Source organism: Poeciliopsis prolifica, unplaced genomic scaffold (assembly GCF_027474105.1).
Source record: "Poeciliopsis prolifica strain line A6 unplaced genomic scaffold, Auburn_PproV2 SCAFFOLD003, whole genome shotgun sequence".
Taxonomy (NCBI): domain Eukaryota; kingdom Metazoa; phylum Chordata; class Actinopteri; order Cyprinodontiformes; family Poeciliidae; genus Poeciliopsis; species Poeciliopsis prolifica.
This window is the reverse complement of record NW_026562378.1, coordinates 4,669,997-4,687,040: the sequence shown is the minus strand read 5'-3', so window position 1 is coordinate 4,687,040 and position 17,044 is coordinate 4,669,997. Positions and strand designations below refer to the sequence as shown.

The following is a 17,044-nucleotide window of genomic DNA, read 5'->3' as shown; positions in this document are numbered from 1 at the left end:
CCCCATCCATTATTTCAGCCCTCGGCAGCACAGTGGCTGCTGTTAATGCTTTGATACTCTCTCCCCATTTGTTTTGGAATCACAGATAAACTCTGTCATTTAAGGCAGCGAGACAGAGAGAATGTTTGCCACCATTTCTCTGCTTGTGTGTGTGTGTGTGTGCTGACTGGATTTGTGTACATCTAAATGCATTTCCAGACACATCTAAGCATTAGCATGCATGCGTGTTGTTGTTTGTGTCATCCTAGTATGTAGCAGGGTGAAGTGCGGGGTGGGGTGGGCGAGGAGGGGCCCCCCGAGTCCCAGAGCAGAATTATTGATTTGCACGAGTTTGTCAGCTGGGCTCGCAAATGCAACCAGGCAATTAGGAGCACTTTGTGCTGGAAAGAGGAGCGATCGCCTCGCCTCTCTCACAGGGTTCTGTGAAAATGTCACTTTCCATCAGGCGGCCATTTACAGGCTGCTGCTGGTGCTGCTGAGAGTGTGTCAGTTCGCAGGAGGAGGGGACGGAGGTGGAGAGGCAGATTAAACACAAAAGGAAGGCCGGAAAGTAAAAAGAAATTGTAAAAAAAACAACAACAACGACAACACACACAAAAGCACGTTTAGCTTTAGAAATATTCAGAATTACAACCTACGCTGGATTTTTATGTTGCGCAAATGTGAAAAGCGAGGAAAACGATACAATATTTGAACAATGCGTTACTTCATGAGTGAATATGCATTTATTCAAATACATATTTGAATAAATGCATGTAATTCGACTCCATCCATCTCCTCGTCAACTTTAACCCACTTCTCTGTCTCTGCTGAAGATGCCCGTAGCATGATGCTGCCACCGCTATGAACACATCTCTTACAATGATGCGTTCAGGCTGTGTTGCGCATCATGCCAGTGTTTTGCAAACGGGCCAAAAGAGTGTCCTCATCTGACTAAAGCGTCTTCTTTTGCTGCAAAACATTAAGTTACTTTTGGCTTTCTTTCAACAACAGCTTTCGCTTTGCTTTCACAACAACGACAGCTGTGTTGTAGAGCGGAGAGTTCCTCCGGAGTTGGCATGGGCCTCTCCAACACTTCTCTGATTAATGCGTTCCCTCTGGTAGATAAAGTCTACGGCATAATTAGGTGGCTTCTGAATGAAGCTGCATATTTACAGTTTTAGAACGCGAGGTCTGATTACAAGTATAAGTGGCACTTTTAAGGTTGTCATGAACAGGTTTTTCCTGTTAAAATGACGACATGTTCTCATAAATTCTGCCAAATAGTTTTAATGTTTGCAGCTGCACCTAAAACAAAACAGGAAAAAGTCCAATGGCTGTTGCTACTTTTGCAAAGTGTTTTAAAAGTGACAAAAGGAGAAGGAAGAAAGTTGTACGTTAATTTGAGAATTTCTAAGTTTTTCATTTACTCTTCAAGTAAGGCACACGTGTCAAACTCAAGGCCCCTGGGCCGCCTCTGGTCCGCTGTAAAGTTTGATGAGGCCCAGAAGGAGACAAACATAGAACCTTGAAAATAAGTGGTTTACGCTTTAATAATATTTGATCAATCACAGAGGATTAGGACCACCGGAAAGAAAAAAAGTTTTGAATCTTTTTCTTATAGTTTAGACTTTTTTTCTCTGAGTTTTGACTTGCATTTTTTTTTTTTGAGAATTTCCCAGACTTATTCTCACTTTAATCTTCTAAGATCAAAAGTGAGAATTCTGAGGAAAAAAAGAAAAAAGTCAGAATTGTGACTATTTCTCAAATAGCCAAATTCATTTTTGCCTAGTTTCCACAATTATTGCCCACGGTTTTTATATCTATTCTGGCAAATTTCATCAATGTGAAATGATATTCAATATTATTTAACTTTAAGCAGAAGTACTGATCGAATGCAGAGGCAACTATTTATTATTTAGAGGTTTGTTAATTGATTGTTTCAACACCTTTCACCACAACCGGCCCTTCCAGGATATTCATGATCTTGATCTGGCCCACAAGAGTTTGATGCCCCCTGAAGTAAGGCATAACAATAGACAAAAATCAGCTGAAAACTTCGGGGCAGATTAATTAGGCTGCGTCACATCAATAGCAATCAAAGTCAATCGGCACAAAAAAAAAAAAATCACAGTGGAACGCACAAGTTCCGTCTCGTTCCATAACCGTTCAAATCTCACAGTGGGAAAGATGCAGAGCGGCCGGCGGACCCATCGCAGACTCCGTGGCTCCCTCTGGGTCTGAGCCCTTAGCTGGGGTCTCACTTCCTGTAATTGGGTTTCGGTGGCACCATCATTCCCTGCAACAGCCCGTGCGGACAGGATAATTGTGGCCTCAAATTCTATTTCAAACTTCATTAAGTTTCAAAGCAGGATTTGTCACTTTGACCAGCAAGCAGGAAAAGGAGGTCCGAGAGCAGGACTGAGAAAAGGAAAACAATTACAGAACATGGGGCTGTGTCGATATATAATGAACCTCTTCCAGTCCTGTAGGTTGGCGTGTGTGTGTGTGTAAAGGGGGGGATGAGGTGGACCACATGTTGGTGCCGCTGCCCTTCGTTTCGACAAAGAGGATGCTGGGATGCGATAATAGGCCGCTCTCAGGTCCAGGAGAGGCGAACGCCGTGCATATAGGGGAAAACTGAGCCTGCTTAATTCCGATTCAATTTGAGCACTAATTCCAAATCCTAATTGCTTTTCCACTAAAACTGCTCGACCGGAAAATTTGTCGCCGTTCGTACATAGTTGGCCGTTTTGCACACGCGACTTTTGATCACCGGCGGAGTCTCGCCGCGGTCCAAATTCTAATCAGTCTGAGTCAACATCTGCCCCCAAATTACGGAGAAGACATAGAAGAAATTGGATATAAATAGAAAGAAAGAAAGAAATTGGAGATAGACTGGTTGTAAGGCCAAAAATAAATAAAAGAAAATCAGTGGAGGAAATTGCATAGAGGGGGAAAGAAAGTGAAGAAAGGTCATAGTATGGAGAGGGTTTATAAGGACCATTAAAAAGAGAAGAGCAAGAGGAAGTCAGGGAGTGAGAGGGCATGGGAACGAGAGCATGAGTGGATAATGCTTCTCATCAGTGGGTAGAAGATAAAAGGTTTCTGTCGGAGCAAAAAGAATGACCGTGTTCCAAGGAGTAGGAAGGAAACGAGGTAAAGGTTGAGAGGTAAGGAAAGGCAGAAGGAACGGCTAAAACCCGAAACATCCCGGTGAAGGTGATAAGGAGGACAGCGCGTTTCCACACCTGAGCTCCTGATGAGTTCCTCTACAACAAGGCCGAGGTGAGACTGGAGCAAATCATCTTTTTTATATATATTTTTTTGATTCTTTTGAAGCATATTTCTCGAAAGGAACATGTTGAGTTCTGATCTGGACCAAGAGATGGGCGGCTGAATAATGGACAGGAACGCATTCACCCATTCAGGCGTAACAAACCGAGCTCAGATTTGAGCCTTACAAATACTTTTTAAGGATGCACAGAGAGAGAGAGCCTGTAATATCCACAGCAGGACGAGATCTGTTTTCAAATTTCATTATCTGTGTTTCCAAAGGCGTGGCATCGCATCTGGAAGAATCTTCTCCAAACAGAATATTTCATCATACTAACATAGAATACAAGAATGTTTTCTTGTGGTTCTGCTCATCAAAGTCAATGGCAAATCTATCACTCCCAGATCATTAAACGACACGGACTTTGGGTTTTAATTTAGTAATAATTAAAAAAAACAGCTACACAACAAAGTGAGGCCTGGACGGGGAAGAGACGCGTCACGATCTGGAACGACTTCTTCTCAAACTTCCCTGAAGTTAGAATGATGATAAAATACACATCAACATTTCGGTCTGAGGGTCTGTCTGGGTGAAAAAAAAAAAAAAAAAAACATGTTATGGGTAAGTGCAGGCAGCAGAGGCTCGCAGATGCGCATATACAGCCTGAATCTCAACGAGGTGCTGTCAGGGTGGATGAACCGGCTCCTGACAGGAGGCAGGTTCAAAACTGGGAGGAGGAGAGAAGAAAAACAGTCAACATTATACCCAGAATCTGTTAAAGGCTCAGGGGCATCAGACTATTTACAGCGAGCTGCCATCCCCACTGGCAGGGAGTGTTGTCAGAGAAAAAGCCAGGCGTACAATTTAAAATTCACCTGGACAATTCCACAATTTTTTCGGCAGCAGCATGAAAAGAATATTGCCACAGAATGGGTCCCCAATTAGACAAAAACATTTATATATGTTTTTTTTTTGCTTTACCAGGTGGAGTAGAGCATCTGAGGTTTTGACAGGTTGTCAATACAAAACAACAAGATGGGCCAGATGAAGGGGCTTCTTAGTAAAAGCAAAATTAATTATGGCAAGAGGAAGAAAATAACACACACACACGCACAAAAAAAAAAAAACACATCGTTTTTACTCTGGCAAATACGCAATAAAAAATTCATCCGACCCTGATGAGATCTTTTGAGAGGCGCGAGAGCCGAGACGAGAGCTCTTGTCTTTTCAGCAGCTATTATTGAGCTTCCTGAGCGATCCGGCACCAAGTGGACACCTCTAAATATATCTGCTCACACGAGCTGCTGAAACGCGTCGCTGAGAGGAGGCCTGAGTGACCGCTTGCGATTGCGTCCCGGCGACCTGCTCAGCGTGCAAATAAACACGGAGCCCGTCTCACACGGTCGGCTGGTCGACGACAAACACGCCTTCGGTCGCTCGATCGATATTCTGCATCGGTTTTAGAATTTTCTTAAGAGCTAAACTATCGGGCAAATAATGTAAATCTCTGTGACAGGATCCAGATTTGTGGCTTTCTTTGACTGATCATGATTTTTTTCGTATGTGTTAAACACGTTTTCTCTGAATGTGTGGCCGTCAGGTCTTGCCACGTCTTCAGCGCATGCCGTGTGTTTCCTCCTGATGTTATCGTGTTCTGAATTGGGATCAAGGCTGAGGAATCCTTGTTACTTGGACAAGATGGCCGAAAACCGTATCGCGATATAAGAGATTCATATCAGTCGATACTGATAATTATTTATCATCAGTGTTTGCTTTCAAATATCTGAAATACTGCCAGACTGGAGGCCTAGCCCTTCCTGTTTTTAGCCACAGTTTTCACTCCAGGCTGGCTTTGTTTTTTATTTTTAAGCAGTTACGACAAAAAGTGGAAAAAGTTGCTCAACGGTTTGTTGCTATGTAACAAAAGAGTGATGCTAACAACCTTGGTTAGCTAGTCTTTCCTCTTCCTCCATCCCCCAGAATGCTGTGCAGTTCTGGATCAATGAAGTTATTGACTATTCTGACCTATTTTTATTTTATTAATACTGATCACGTGTCTATCATGAGGAATATTCTTGTTGATTTATTGCTCAGCCCTACAGGAATAGTGATGCTTCTTATTATGTCACCAGGTTTCATTTATATATATATATTTTTTCCAAATATAAAAATCAATTGGCCATCTGGGAATGAAATTTCAAGGCTCTGAGAATCTTGAAGATGTCAGATAATTACTCTGAAATAAGCAGAAAATCACTAACAGGGAACATGTGCAGCAGGATCAGTTGTTTGTGAATCCAAAAAATAAATAAATAAAGCGTTATGATGTCATTGCCATCATTGCCAGTCTGTTTTAACTGATTTGTTAAAGTCAAAACTTCGTAAGTAGATGCCGTTGTTTGCTTTAATGCTTTTGATTGAAACAAAATTTTAAAAAAATCTTGATCAAGGGGAAGTGACCTCTTCCTCATCTCTGGCCAACTGATTGCTGCATCTCTACAAGCTTAGCGTTGACTCAGAGTTCAGTGTCGGCGCGCGTCTTCAAACAAAACCCCAGACTCGACGCTTTTCAGTTTGTAGTTTCCGTTCTGAATGAGACTCTTGAGCTGAGTGCTAAAAACAATAAACAACCTGTATTCAACATAAAAAAAAAAGAGATGCAGCGTACACAATAGATCCAAGGACATTTGTGCATAATTCCCCCTACTACCTTGAATCTCAAAGCCCAAGAAGTTTTGCAACCTGCTACACAGAAAGTTCAACTCAGCCGCTCACGTTCGGCATTGCTCGGGTCAACACGACCTGAAGCTCCTCGCAGTCTTTCATATTAAAAACACGCCATTATGCTGAGAGTTTATAAAACGAGCAGGATGTTTAAATGCTACACAAAACATCAAATCATAAAGGTCATGATATAATTTCACAAATCTCAACGGAGTGCTCAGTGGCTCTGCTTTGATGGCGATCATATTTCAAATACCGTGCATTCACGTTCTACCTAGAAATTATATCCATGGGGAAATTTGGTGGCAACCATAATAAAGATGCCAAACCCCCCCCAAAAAACAATATAACCTTTAATTACAGCAACATAACCTCACAGGGATAAATTTTAATAAACCAACCACTAAAGTAAATAATGTTAGCAAATAATGTTGAATTCTTTAATAGCACTTTAAAAATTATTCATACACACAAAAAATCCTTTTCAAAAATATATTATACTACTACTTATATTTTAACAACCTGATACTAAGTATCAGGTTGTTAAAAAATTTGCTGCATATATCTAATATAACGTAAAATAAATGTGCGCCTCTGTCTCTTTAAAAACTCCTGCTGTTTCTGAAACTCTGAAACTGAAGTCATCACAACATGGCTCCACTATTAACCCTTTAACAACGTTTCTACCAGCGTTGCATTGAGAATATGAGCTCGGCAGATGTGCAGTTCCACCAGGTATTTGCTAATTGCTGCTGGCTAGTCTGAAGGAGCCGAGTGGAAGTCGAAAGCCCGGTAGCTTTGGAAACTGCAGCTCCGAGGAGGAGCTTCATCGCTATGCAACACTCCGGCTATGTTTTTATTGACGGGATAAATTTACAATAAAAAGTTGATTTTGCATAACACTGCCGCTTTCAGATGTTTGAAACTCTCTATGTTTAGCTTGCTCTCCAAACCCCCTTCATTCAGCCCTCCAGTCGTGAGGTTAGGTTACCTTGCAGTTCAAAATTGACTTTAGCAGTGAGTGAACATGGCTCGCTCTTCCTCTCTGCGTTGGTCTCTTGCCCGACTACAGCTGGGGTCGGATCGCCCGGGCAGTGCGCCGTCTGTAAAACACGGAATGAAGTATTGTTCTGGCCTCGGCGCTGGCAGCTGTGGTTTTCACCGATTTTCTTCCCATCGGAGCGCAGCCCACAGAGTGCCAGGCAGTGGAAATAATAATCACGTCCTGCTCTGTCTCAACAACTCCGAGGTTTGTGTTGTGTTTGTGAGAGAAACAGACAAGATGGTGAAATCGAGGTTCTTGGCTTGCCAGGTCTTGACATGCTGCTTACAGCACGGTTTATGTAGCAACAACAACGACAGAAAAACATTTCTGTGTCTTCCTTTAGGAAACAACTCTTGTGTAAGTTGTGTTTCCACAAAAGGAGTTTGGTAAATAGATGCCTAATTGATGCCTCTCATTTTTGCAAGCAGCAAAAATCTACATTTACACAAAATCTGCAGAGGAACATTTTAGTGGAAAACTTTGTTGTGAGGGATTTGCAACGACAAACAAGTAGGATGAAACAACGCGACAAAGAATAATGTCGGAAATTCAATACTCCACATAATTTTGCATCCTTATCCAGACTCTGGAAATAATGAAACCAAATTCCTATCTCATCCAGACCACGTAGGAACTCTGGCTCTTAAATGCCTCAAGTGTCCTAATTAAGATCTCCAAGTGTCTGAATGGGATTTCTCCTCAGTTCATCCTGTTAGCATAGTCCTCCTCTGATCAAATTATTCGGGTTGTGTGTTAGTGTCTGCACAGGAGTTCACTGATTATCAAGCTTCATCTAATATTAGAAACTCCATTCTTCCCCACATAGCTCTCAGGCTGCAGGTTTGTAGATGGTGTTTAGTTTCTATAAGTTTATGAAGGGATACGTCATTTACTTATCAAGTTAGTTTGCAGGTTGAAAACCTTTCTTTTTGATAGAGCTGACAGTAAGACGGGCTGCTTTTCCTCACTCTGTTAATGTCCAATTCTGCATTATAACTAATTATTGTCATCAATACTCAGGATTTTTTTTCTCGTCTATAAGAGCCCAGAGAAGAAGCCCGTCATTGAGCTTTTGCTGCCAATTTCATGTCCGCCCGATCTCTCTGTGTAACCTTGTCTCTGTCCTGGACAAAGTCATTAGAGAAGCTGCTGGTGCCACGGATCAATGGGGAACGCGGTCCTGTTGTGATCGGACGGTTGAGGGTTTGATTCAACCTTCAGTTCCTAATTATAAACGTCCTCCTGAGAAAGAAACCTGGCCCGAGTTCTCCGCCAATCCATCCGTCGGCGTACGGATGTGGGCGAGTTTGTAGGTGAATCTGGGGAGATTTGGACACAGACACAAATAGAGACCAAACAGCTATAGGGCATTCTGGGTCAGTACAACAAAACCAAACACGCGAGTCTCGCGCTGGCAGGAAAAATGGTTCATTGTCTTTTACAAAAGAGAAATCGTACAACCACTAAAGTTTGGAAGCCGCACCAGCGGAAAATGTAACGGATGTTTCAATCTTGCTTCCCAATCGAGCCGAATGAAAACAGCTGATAGTTCAGTATCACAGACCAAACCACTGCTCTTGAGTTGATGTTCCTTAAATCCCTCAGCCAGTCAGAACAGGTCAGATTCCTGCTATTGAATAGAAACAATTGTTTCCTTCCACTGTCACCATATTCTTGCTCAACAGGAAGCATTACAACAATGACCTGATGAAACAGACGTTTTACACTAAACTTGAATTTGTTGTATTACAGGCTGAATTGGAATGCCACTGATTGATTTTAAATATTTTTTATGTGATTAGACTAAACTGACGTTCATAAATTAAATCCCTTGGTTGTGTAAAGCACCCTGAGGTGACACATATTGTGAATTTGCACTATGCACTAAATAAACTGACTTGACAGTAAGTCAGACTAATAGCAGGAATTATTTAGAAAACACCCTGGTGCTTCCACGTCTGCTGTTTTCACTTTGCCTCTCCGCGCCGAATGCAGCCTTTAATTAACCCTTCCCCCCAGGCCAGGCTGAGATAAAAAAGTCCGCTAAATCTCACTGGAAGTGTCGGCAGAGAGAAGCAGAGATGCACTCCCTCTGAACCCCCTCTTGGGAATCCGGCGGGAGCTGCTGGTTTTTGATCTGCTGCTCTTATTTTTGAGAGAGATGCTCCAACCGTCTCTCAGACTCGAGTTAGAAGTGGGAGGTTAGAGCGACAGAACAGATGTTCAGCGCTCAAACGCACCATTATCTTGAAAGAAGTCACGCCGTCCATACAGATCTGTATCTAAGGCCACGTCACGCGATTTCAAAGACTCGTTTCGGTGACCCGGTGCGGCAGAGCACCGAATCTCACAGAGTGTGCAAGCATGTTCCAGCTGTGTGTTAGTATTTGTTCGTTGTGACCCGTTAACGTTAACGGCAGACCAGCACTCCTGGTTCTTTATCTTCTTGTGTTCACAAAGCTAATCCTCTTAGTTTTAGTCACAGATTTCATTTATCCCTCATTAGCAGCTAAGTTCTAAACGCAGTGAAAACCTGATTTTTATTAGTCAAGTTTATTTGTTGCTCAGCAGGGGGTAGGCGGGTCCGGTGGCAGGAAATGCCAAATGGGGCGGTTTCAAACCGGTCCGTCCTGATGGTGTGATCGAATCGCTGCCTGTGGAGCATCTGGTCGTGTCGATAAGCGCGATCCGCCGGACGCTTCCCCTTTGATGGCGTTCTGACGGTGCTGGATACGAGAACGAGTCGTAACGCTGTACAGAACCTTTGGTCTCTGGGTCTTTAGATGATGAAATCGATACACATGTTCAGTGTGAGTGGCATTTATATACAGTAAAAGAGAAATTATCTTTTTAGTTATTTGTTGTCGTTCACGCAATTAATCACCTTAAACACGAGGAGGAAAGTCATAAAACTTCTGTTGCGTCGAAACACGAGGAGCAAAAATAAAATCTGATCCTTTGTTTGGTCACAGCTTCATTATATGTAGCTCTTGTGTTATTTTAGAAGATTAAAGTTTTCGTTTTTTGATAAAAGACCATGAGGCATTTGTCCCGCTAGCGTCAGGCTCTCGTGTTTTGGTTGCATTTACCCAGAATTCCCTGCACTGTAGTTAGCGTCCTTCTTCTGGATCAGTGTCCAGTCTGCTTGGCATCCACATACGGTTCGACGCTGCCAGAGTTCACTTCCCCTTGTTTGTTTTTTCCATCCATGTCAGAGTTCAACAACTTCCCAAAAGAACCGGGCTTTCTACCAAACAGAGCCGAACCCTTAAACCTCAGGAAGTCTCACAATCTTCCAGTCTTCTTTGTTGGATTTTTCCAACGGCGTAGATGTGGATTCAATTCTCTTACAAGCAAGGAAGAGTTTAAAAAAAACAGACAAGTCAAAGTCATATCTAAAATTATTAATGTACTTTGGCTTGTATCTCAGATGTGGCCGGGTTCTTTGACTGCAGGGAATGAATCAGAGCCTGAGGATATGAAAACCAGCTTCGGCGTAAATCTGAGGCAATTAACTCCAGGTATAAACCAGGCACGTTTATGGTGAGTAAAATCTTTAACTGGCAGGGGACAGATTAAAGGATCAAACAGCCTGGAAAAAATAAATAAATAAAATAAAGGTGCGCCTCCTTGAGACTCCACTGGAGACGAATCACAATCGCTTCTAGTTTTCTTCAGCTCAGAAGGCAATTAGGCAAACGCGTTGTCTTTTTCTTTCTTCCTTTAATTAAAATTCAGCATTTTCAGGGAACAATGGCCGTGTAAAAACAAATAAATAAAAAGGGCTGAACTCCTCACTTATGCTATTCTCTTTTTGACACCGCACTTACAACACCAAACAAAGCGAAGCTCCGCAAACAAATAGTACATGGGAGAGGCTGCTCAATGAAAGGGAAGAGCAATTACTCCACTCATAGCGGGTTTCTCGCTAATAAGAGCCGCCGATTTCACTCTGCTCCATACAAAACTCCTTTTGTCGTCTGCTCTCGTGTTTCTTAAGGCACGCAGAGAGCCCCGATTGGAAAACAAAAGGAAGGAGCTTCTGGGATGTGTGGTTGGCCCCGCTAATTAGGAGCTCTGTAGATAGACCCACGCTCCGCTGGGTGGTAGACAAGCACACTCAACCGCACACTTGCTCATCCGTTGCTCGCACATCCACAACACGCCTGCCTATATTGTTTACAAATCCCCCCGAGATTAAACTTTGCAGCAGAACAATATCTGATCGCTACGAAGATAAACATGGGGGTGCAGGAGGGGTCTGATTGTTAGAACCAGGGCTCTTTTCCTCTGTCGAGACGTGAGAAACACTCGAGCGTATTCCGCTCACGTCTCCCAGGTCTCGCCGCTGACCGCAGAAACGTCTCTCGTCCCCCCAACTCTGAGGGAGGAGCCGCAACGTCGCAGAAATCCTCGCGCGAGGCTTTCCGAGGGGACGACGCGATCGCATTCGTCCTGCGGAGTTGGGCGGTGGAGGGGCCCCATGGCGGGCGGGAATCCTTGAGCAACAAGAGTTCAAGCATTAAAGCAACTTTTTCTCCCTGCAATCCGTGGTATTAATTAAATATAACTAATCCATTAAAACCTTTTAGCAACTCATAAATCAGTCTAAAGTCGGCTCCAGATGGATTATTGCATTAGTAATCCTCGGCAGAGAACAGCTTGAAACCACACAGAAGTGTTAGTCGGAGTGATTATTTTTTCATGCGTTAATTTCAATGGTTTTAATATTAAATTATTACTTTCTGGCATTTAAAGGTGCTTCATGGCTCCGTCTGACTCAGACAATTAAAGATGGAGTCAAGTCGGAGTTCTCACATGAGTAAAACCAGTGTAGCGCCGAGCATATGCTTTGTTCTCATTAACTCAATAAAAAGGCAGGAACATCATCGACGCGTTCACGTTTCATATAGATTCTGTCTCTGGGATCGATCCGGGATTTTTCTGGCTTTTTATGTTCAAACTGGAATGAAAACAGAACGGGCATATAACATACAGCTGGATTGAAAATATTAAAGTTTTATGGAAGCATATTGAAGAGACAATCTTACTGAGGCTTCATTTGAGTTATATACGAAAAAGTCTAGTCAAAGTTTAATTTGTATCTCGCTGAATTTAAAGGGCGTCTGACCAATATAATGACTTTGTGGCCTTAAATATGACTGGTAATTTTTTACACAAGGTACATAATGAACTAAATGATGAACAACCTTGGTTTTAAATTAGAAGTGTTGTTTTGGCTCCATTTGTATTTGTATTTGCTTGACTTCCCAAAACAAGTGTGCACAAAACGACACCAATAGTCAGATTTCACAATTGCAGTCTTTCCAATAAATTAAATAATAAAAAAAAATCACATATAAATAATTCATCCAAGTTCATTCTCCTATCACTTCCTGTTGTCTTTGTCGTCTTTTCCTCCAGTAGTAACATCCGACTCGTGTGACGCAAAATAAATTTTTTTAGATACAGCTGAAAACAACCTCATCCCAGCGCAAACACGTTTTGTTACAAAATGTTTCGTTTTTTTAAATTCATGTTTCCATTGAACAAACATATTTTCGTAATTCCGATTTGTGCAATTACGTGCTCAACAGAAACGCAGCGACTGTTGATCACCGTTTCCATTACATAACATGTAAATATATCTCGTGTGTTTACATTATTTTTAGTGGGTTTTTTTTCTCAGTGTACAAACTTAAATGAGTGTGACTTTAATTGCATTTCTTATTTAATGAAACCACAGCAATTGTGAAAATCCTTTTGTTCTGCACCTCAGCATTTTTCATCGATTATTGTACAAAAGCGACGCTTTATTCAGTACATGTGAATCAATAGTGCGTATGGAATCTTTTTGGTGTGAATGTGTGTATTGTTACACTCCTACCAATTAGTATGTAATTTAATCTCGGTGTAAAGTGAGTGAGAGAAAATTATTGAGCAAAAAAGATCAGTTGATGTTCTGGTAATTGGATTTTCAGAATTTTAATCAGAAGCCAGAGAGAAAATACAACAAACAAGAAGTTATTTGTTTTTTGGGGATCTAACAAAGGTCAAATTGAACCCGTTTCTTATTTGGCGGTGGAAAAATGAACAAAGAAAATAAAATGCAATAATAAAACAAGAAACACAAAATATGTGGTTCCAGGAAATTAAAACCAGATCATTTAAATTTCCTCAGTTTTTGAACGCACCATGTTGATAAAGCTAGTTTGTTTGAGTTGGGTAAATAAGATAAAAGTGTCGCTCGGCTTCCTGATCAATACCAATCAATACCTTTCTTCTACGTGCTGGAACTGCAATGCAATTATTCAAATAAAAATCAAGTGTGCGTATTAAAATGACCTAGTCAAAACCCTGATCAAAATTCAATCAAGAGTAACTCGAGGCAGTAAGGATTACAGTCTGCATTTGCAAAAATGCCCCAAAAGACTCAAAAGACAGAGAAATGGATCTACAACGAGCCGACTTATTGAGGCTTTATACTTCTCAGATTTTTTTCATTTTATTTTGAAAGACTTGTGCCATTTTCCTTCCACATTAAGAATATTTTCTGCTGGCCAATCAGATTAAGCCCAATAAAATACACTGAAGTTTGACACTACATAAACACAAACTGTATAAAGGTAGGTGTGAGAAGTTTTACAAGTGTCTAATTCAGAGTTTGTAGTCGAGGCAGCCTTAAGGAGAAAGCTCTCAGATTTACTGACATCTTGTGGCGAAACTGTGAAATGCAGCAAAAAGTATCGGCAGGGTTAGCGACCCGATGAGGAATCGTTGTACGACCGTGAACCGCACTGTGAATGACTCGAGCTGTCCACCACAATAATGACCTAACAATTCACAGCTCAGGCTGCTTGAAACAAACCGATTCATCGGTGACGGGACTTTGTTTGAACCACAGTTTTCCACATTCGCGGAGCCGTCGAACCGTCTTACCTGGTTTGGACCCTTCAGCCACCGAGCCATTGTAAACCTGGTTTTGAAACTCGGGTCTGTTGTCGTTCATGTCGATCACGTAGATGTACAGGTCGATCGGGTTCTCCACCTGGTTCCCGTTCATGTCCACCGCGTGGGCTCGCAGCTGGAAAACAAAAAGCGGAAGAAGAGAATCGTGAGGCGTTTGGTGCAGAGCGTCTCTTCCGGGGCTCTCCGGACTGGAGTGATCGCGCAACAACCAACGCAACCTTGACTGCTGTTAATTGGCAGCTGCATTTTGACTGGCAGACATCCATAGGTGCCGGTGACACAGTGGCATCCAGCTGGTGTCTTGGCACCGGGAGCAAACGACACAGAGGGGATGGGGGGCAGGTGGAATAGTGAAATGTTCCAGACGCACAAACAACACTTATTCTGTTGTTAGCACAGCCAGAGGCCTGAAAACATCAGAGAGGTGTTGCTGCTCAAGCTGCGTCTTCTCTTTGTTCGGGGAGAGTGTTTGTCTCAGTTTGTTTTGACAAAGCCAGCCATTTGGATGGATGTCTTCGTCTGATGAGCCGCTTCTTGACAATGTGTAGTGCGAGAACAGAGATAGGAAAAAAAGGGTGAGGATAAAAAGAAAAAAAAAAAAAGAAAAAGAAAGAGACAGACAGACAGACAAAAAGTGGAGCCGGAAAAAGATGAAGCAGGTGGGAAGGGGAGAGGAGAGAGAAGGCTTGTGGAAGTAAATGAGGGCTGGAAACACAAAGAGGCAGTGTGGAGGTGTGGAACAGGGGGGCACTGACAAAAGCAATCATCATCTACAGTGGGGCGTCTTAATTTCCACCATTGCTGCAGCGTACTTTAAACTCCCCACCTATCCCTGCTAATGATTGCCGACCCGACACGAAGCTCGGTAATGGCCCTGGAACCAAGCGGCCTGTGATTAACAGACTCCTACTGCTTTCTGCCTCTTCATCACACTTAGATGTTTCAGATCAAACATCTATTGTGGCTTCGTCAAAGACAAAGACCACCCAAGTCAATGCAAAACTCGGTTATTAATTGATGGTTTAATTTCTTAAAGCTGCAGTGAGTAACTTTGATAAAATGTTTTTTTTTTTACACATTTGTTCAAACTTGTGCTGAAGGTAATATGGGGCACATAATCTGAGGAAAAAATAATTACTTTCCACCCCTTCTGCCTGGTGATGCTATTGCCATCTGAAGAAATGAAGCGCTCCCGGTCAAAAACAACCAATCAGAGTCATGAGGCGGGTCTTAGCGCTGTCAATCACGCTCGCTAAATGTGGTAACGGCGGAGAAACAGCTGTTCATCCGCCGTCATGGTGGCCATGCTAACTAACCTGAAAGTTGATGGAAGCGTAGCAGAAAGAAAAGGTTATGAAAGCTGCATACACAAACATGATTACCAGCGCTACGATCCGCCTCCTGGCTCTGAATGGTTGTTTCTAGTTAGCAGTGGGAAAAGGCAGGAGACAGATTATCTGTCTGATCTCAAATGAAACTGTCCTGACAAAGTTTAAACAAATGGGTAAAAAACTCTAAATGGGCCTCGTTAAGTGAATTAATCAACTGGAAAAATAGAAACAGTTTCTTTCTATCCTTACATTAAGTGCTTGTATTGATTTGAAGACACATTATTGGATGATAGAACTGCTTTCAACCATTTCAAATTGATTTCAAGGTCATCATGTTCAGCAGTAAAACTACACACCAAATCCCTCCTGTCAGACTGCGTCTCGCCTCCAGTTCGTTTTAAAAGATACACACCGCACCTTTAACGGGGAAAACAAAACTGTAAATGAGGGAAGCGGAAACCCCTTCTCCATAGTCTCAGTCGCTTCCTTAAAAATTCACACCTGCAACAGAAATGCAGTCACACCTTGGCTTGCTGAACGGATGCAGGCTCCCGCTGCGGCCGAGGCCGACACGCTGGCAGGCAAATATTTTGTCTGCACGCAGTCGAGGAGGAGCCGCCTGTCAGAGTATTTACAGGAAACCGCCATGAATTGTGGGACAACATGAAAGACTGAGTGGCAAGCACCTGCTCTCTCCAAAGCACCACTAATCACCTTGTTTTTGCTTTTTTTTTGTGGCCGCCTGTCACGGATGTTTGCAACTCCTCCCAAAACACCCGAACGAGCATCTGAACGCCCCTTCAGACACGTCTTTACGCATATCAACACGGACGCCGGCGAAAATGCGCGCTCTGGAAGATGGAAGGAGCCCTCTTTAGCCCCTTAATGATCCTCAAGATGCTAGTTTTCCATTGACTGAAGCACAGCAAACAAACAGGGAGAGGGGACCCAACAAACAAACAAAGCCAATCTGTTTTCTCAGCTGCGAACGCTGCATGGTGAGAACGCGCGGCTGCCGCTGCGTCTGAACGTGTGAGATGAGGCGTTTCTGTGTTTCCGTGTGTGTTTTGTCGACTCTCCTCCTGCTTTTTCTGTAGCGTCTCTCTGCTCTGCATTCATCTTTGTGTTTGCAGCTCTGCAAGTGCTGATCTTTGTCTCCTGGGATTTATTCCTGTGAGTTTGCGCGCATACCGTTACATATGCAAATATATGCTAAATGCGTCATGTTATGTGTGCCGCCATACTGTAGACGTTGGAGTGATTTGGTCTGTAGTTGTGCTCCTGAACGTCATAACCTTGACATCAATTTAAATGAAAATGGTTAGAAAATATATTGTATCATCCCATGATGATGATAAAATGAAAACAAGCAATCGATGTAAGGATAAAAGGAAACTGTACTCGGTTATTTGTTGATTTAGTCACCTAACTAGGATAATTTTCAGAAAATATTGATTGCATCAGATTATCAATTGCTTCCAGCTAATTTCCATTGATAGTCGCAGTGGAAGATACAAAAAAGATCAATAGACAATACACAAAAGGACATAAAAAAAATGTCAGTTTACATAAAATAATGTAAAAAATGAATCATTAGTTTTGAATGAATTGATACTTGCTCCATACTGAGAAGTTTAGGGGAAACAATCAGGATGTTCTGGACAGAGTTTATTCCGTGGCTTTACATAAAGGAGTTGCTCGTTTATTGATGATTGCTTT

The 17,044-nt window shown here is 42.3% G+C and overlaps 1 protein-coding gene across 4 annotated transcripts in view; it reads right to left on the bottom strand.

Moving 5' to 3' along the window:
* cdh4 (cadherin 4, type 1, R-cadherin (retinal)) overlaps nucleotides 1-17,044 on the bottom strand; it is a 266,478-nt gene that overhangs the window by 45,437 nt on the left and 203,997 nt on the right. For all 4 annotated transcript variants that reach the window (XM_055026953.1, XM_055026954.1, XM_055026955.1 and 1 more), the window contains one exon: nucleotides 13,965-14,109. In XM_055026953.1, the coding sequence (XP_054882928.1) occupies nucleotides 13,965-14,109 (145 nt within the window). The remainder of the gene's footprint in view (nucleotides 1-13,964; nucleotides 14,110-17,044) is intronic.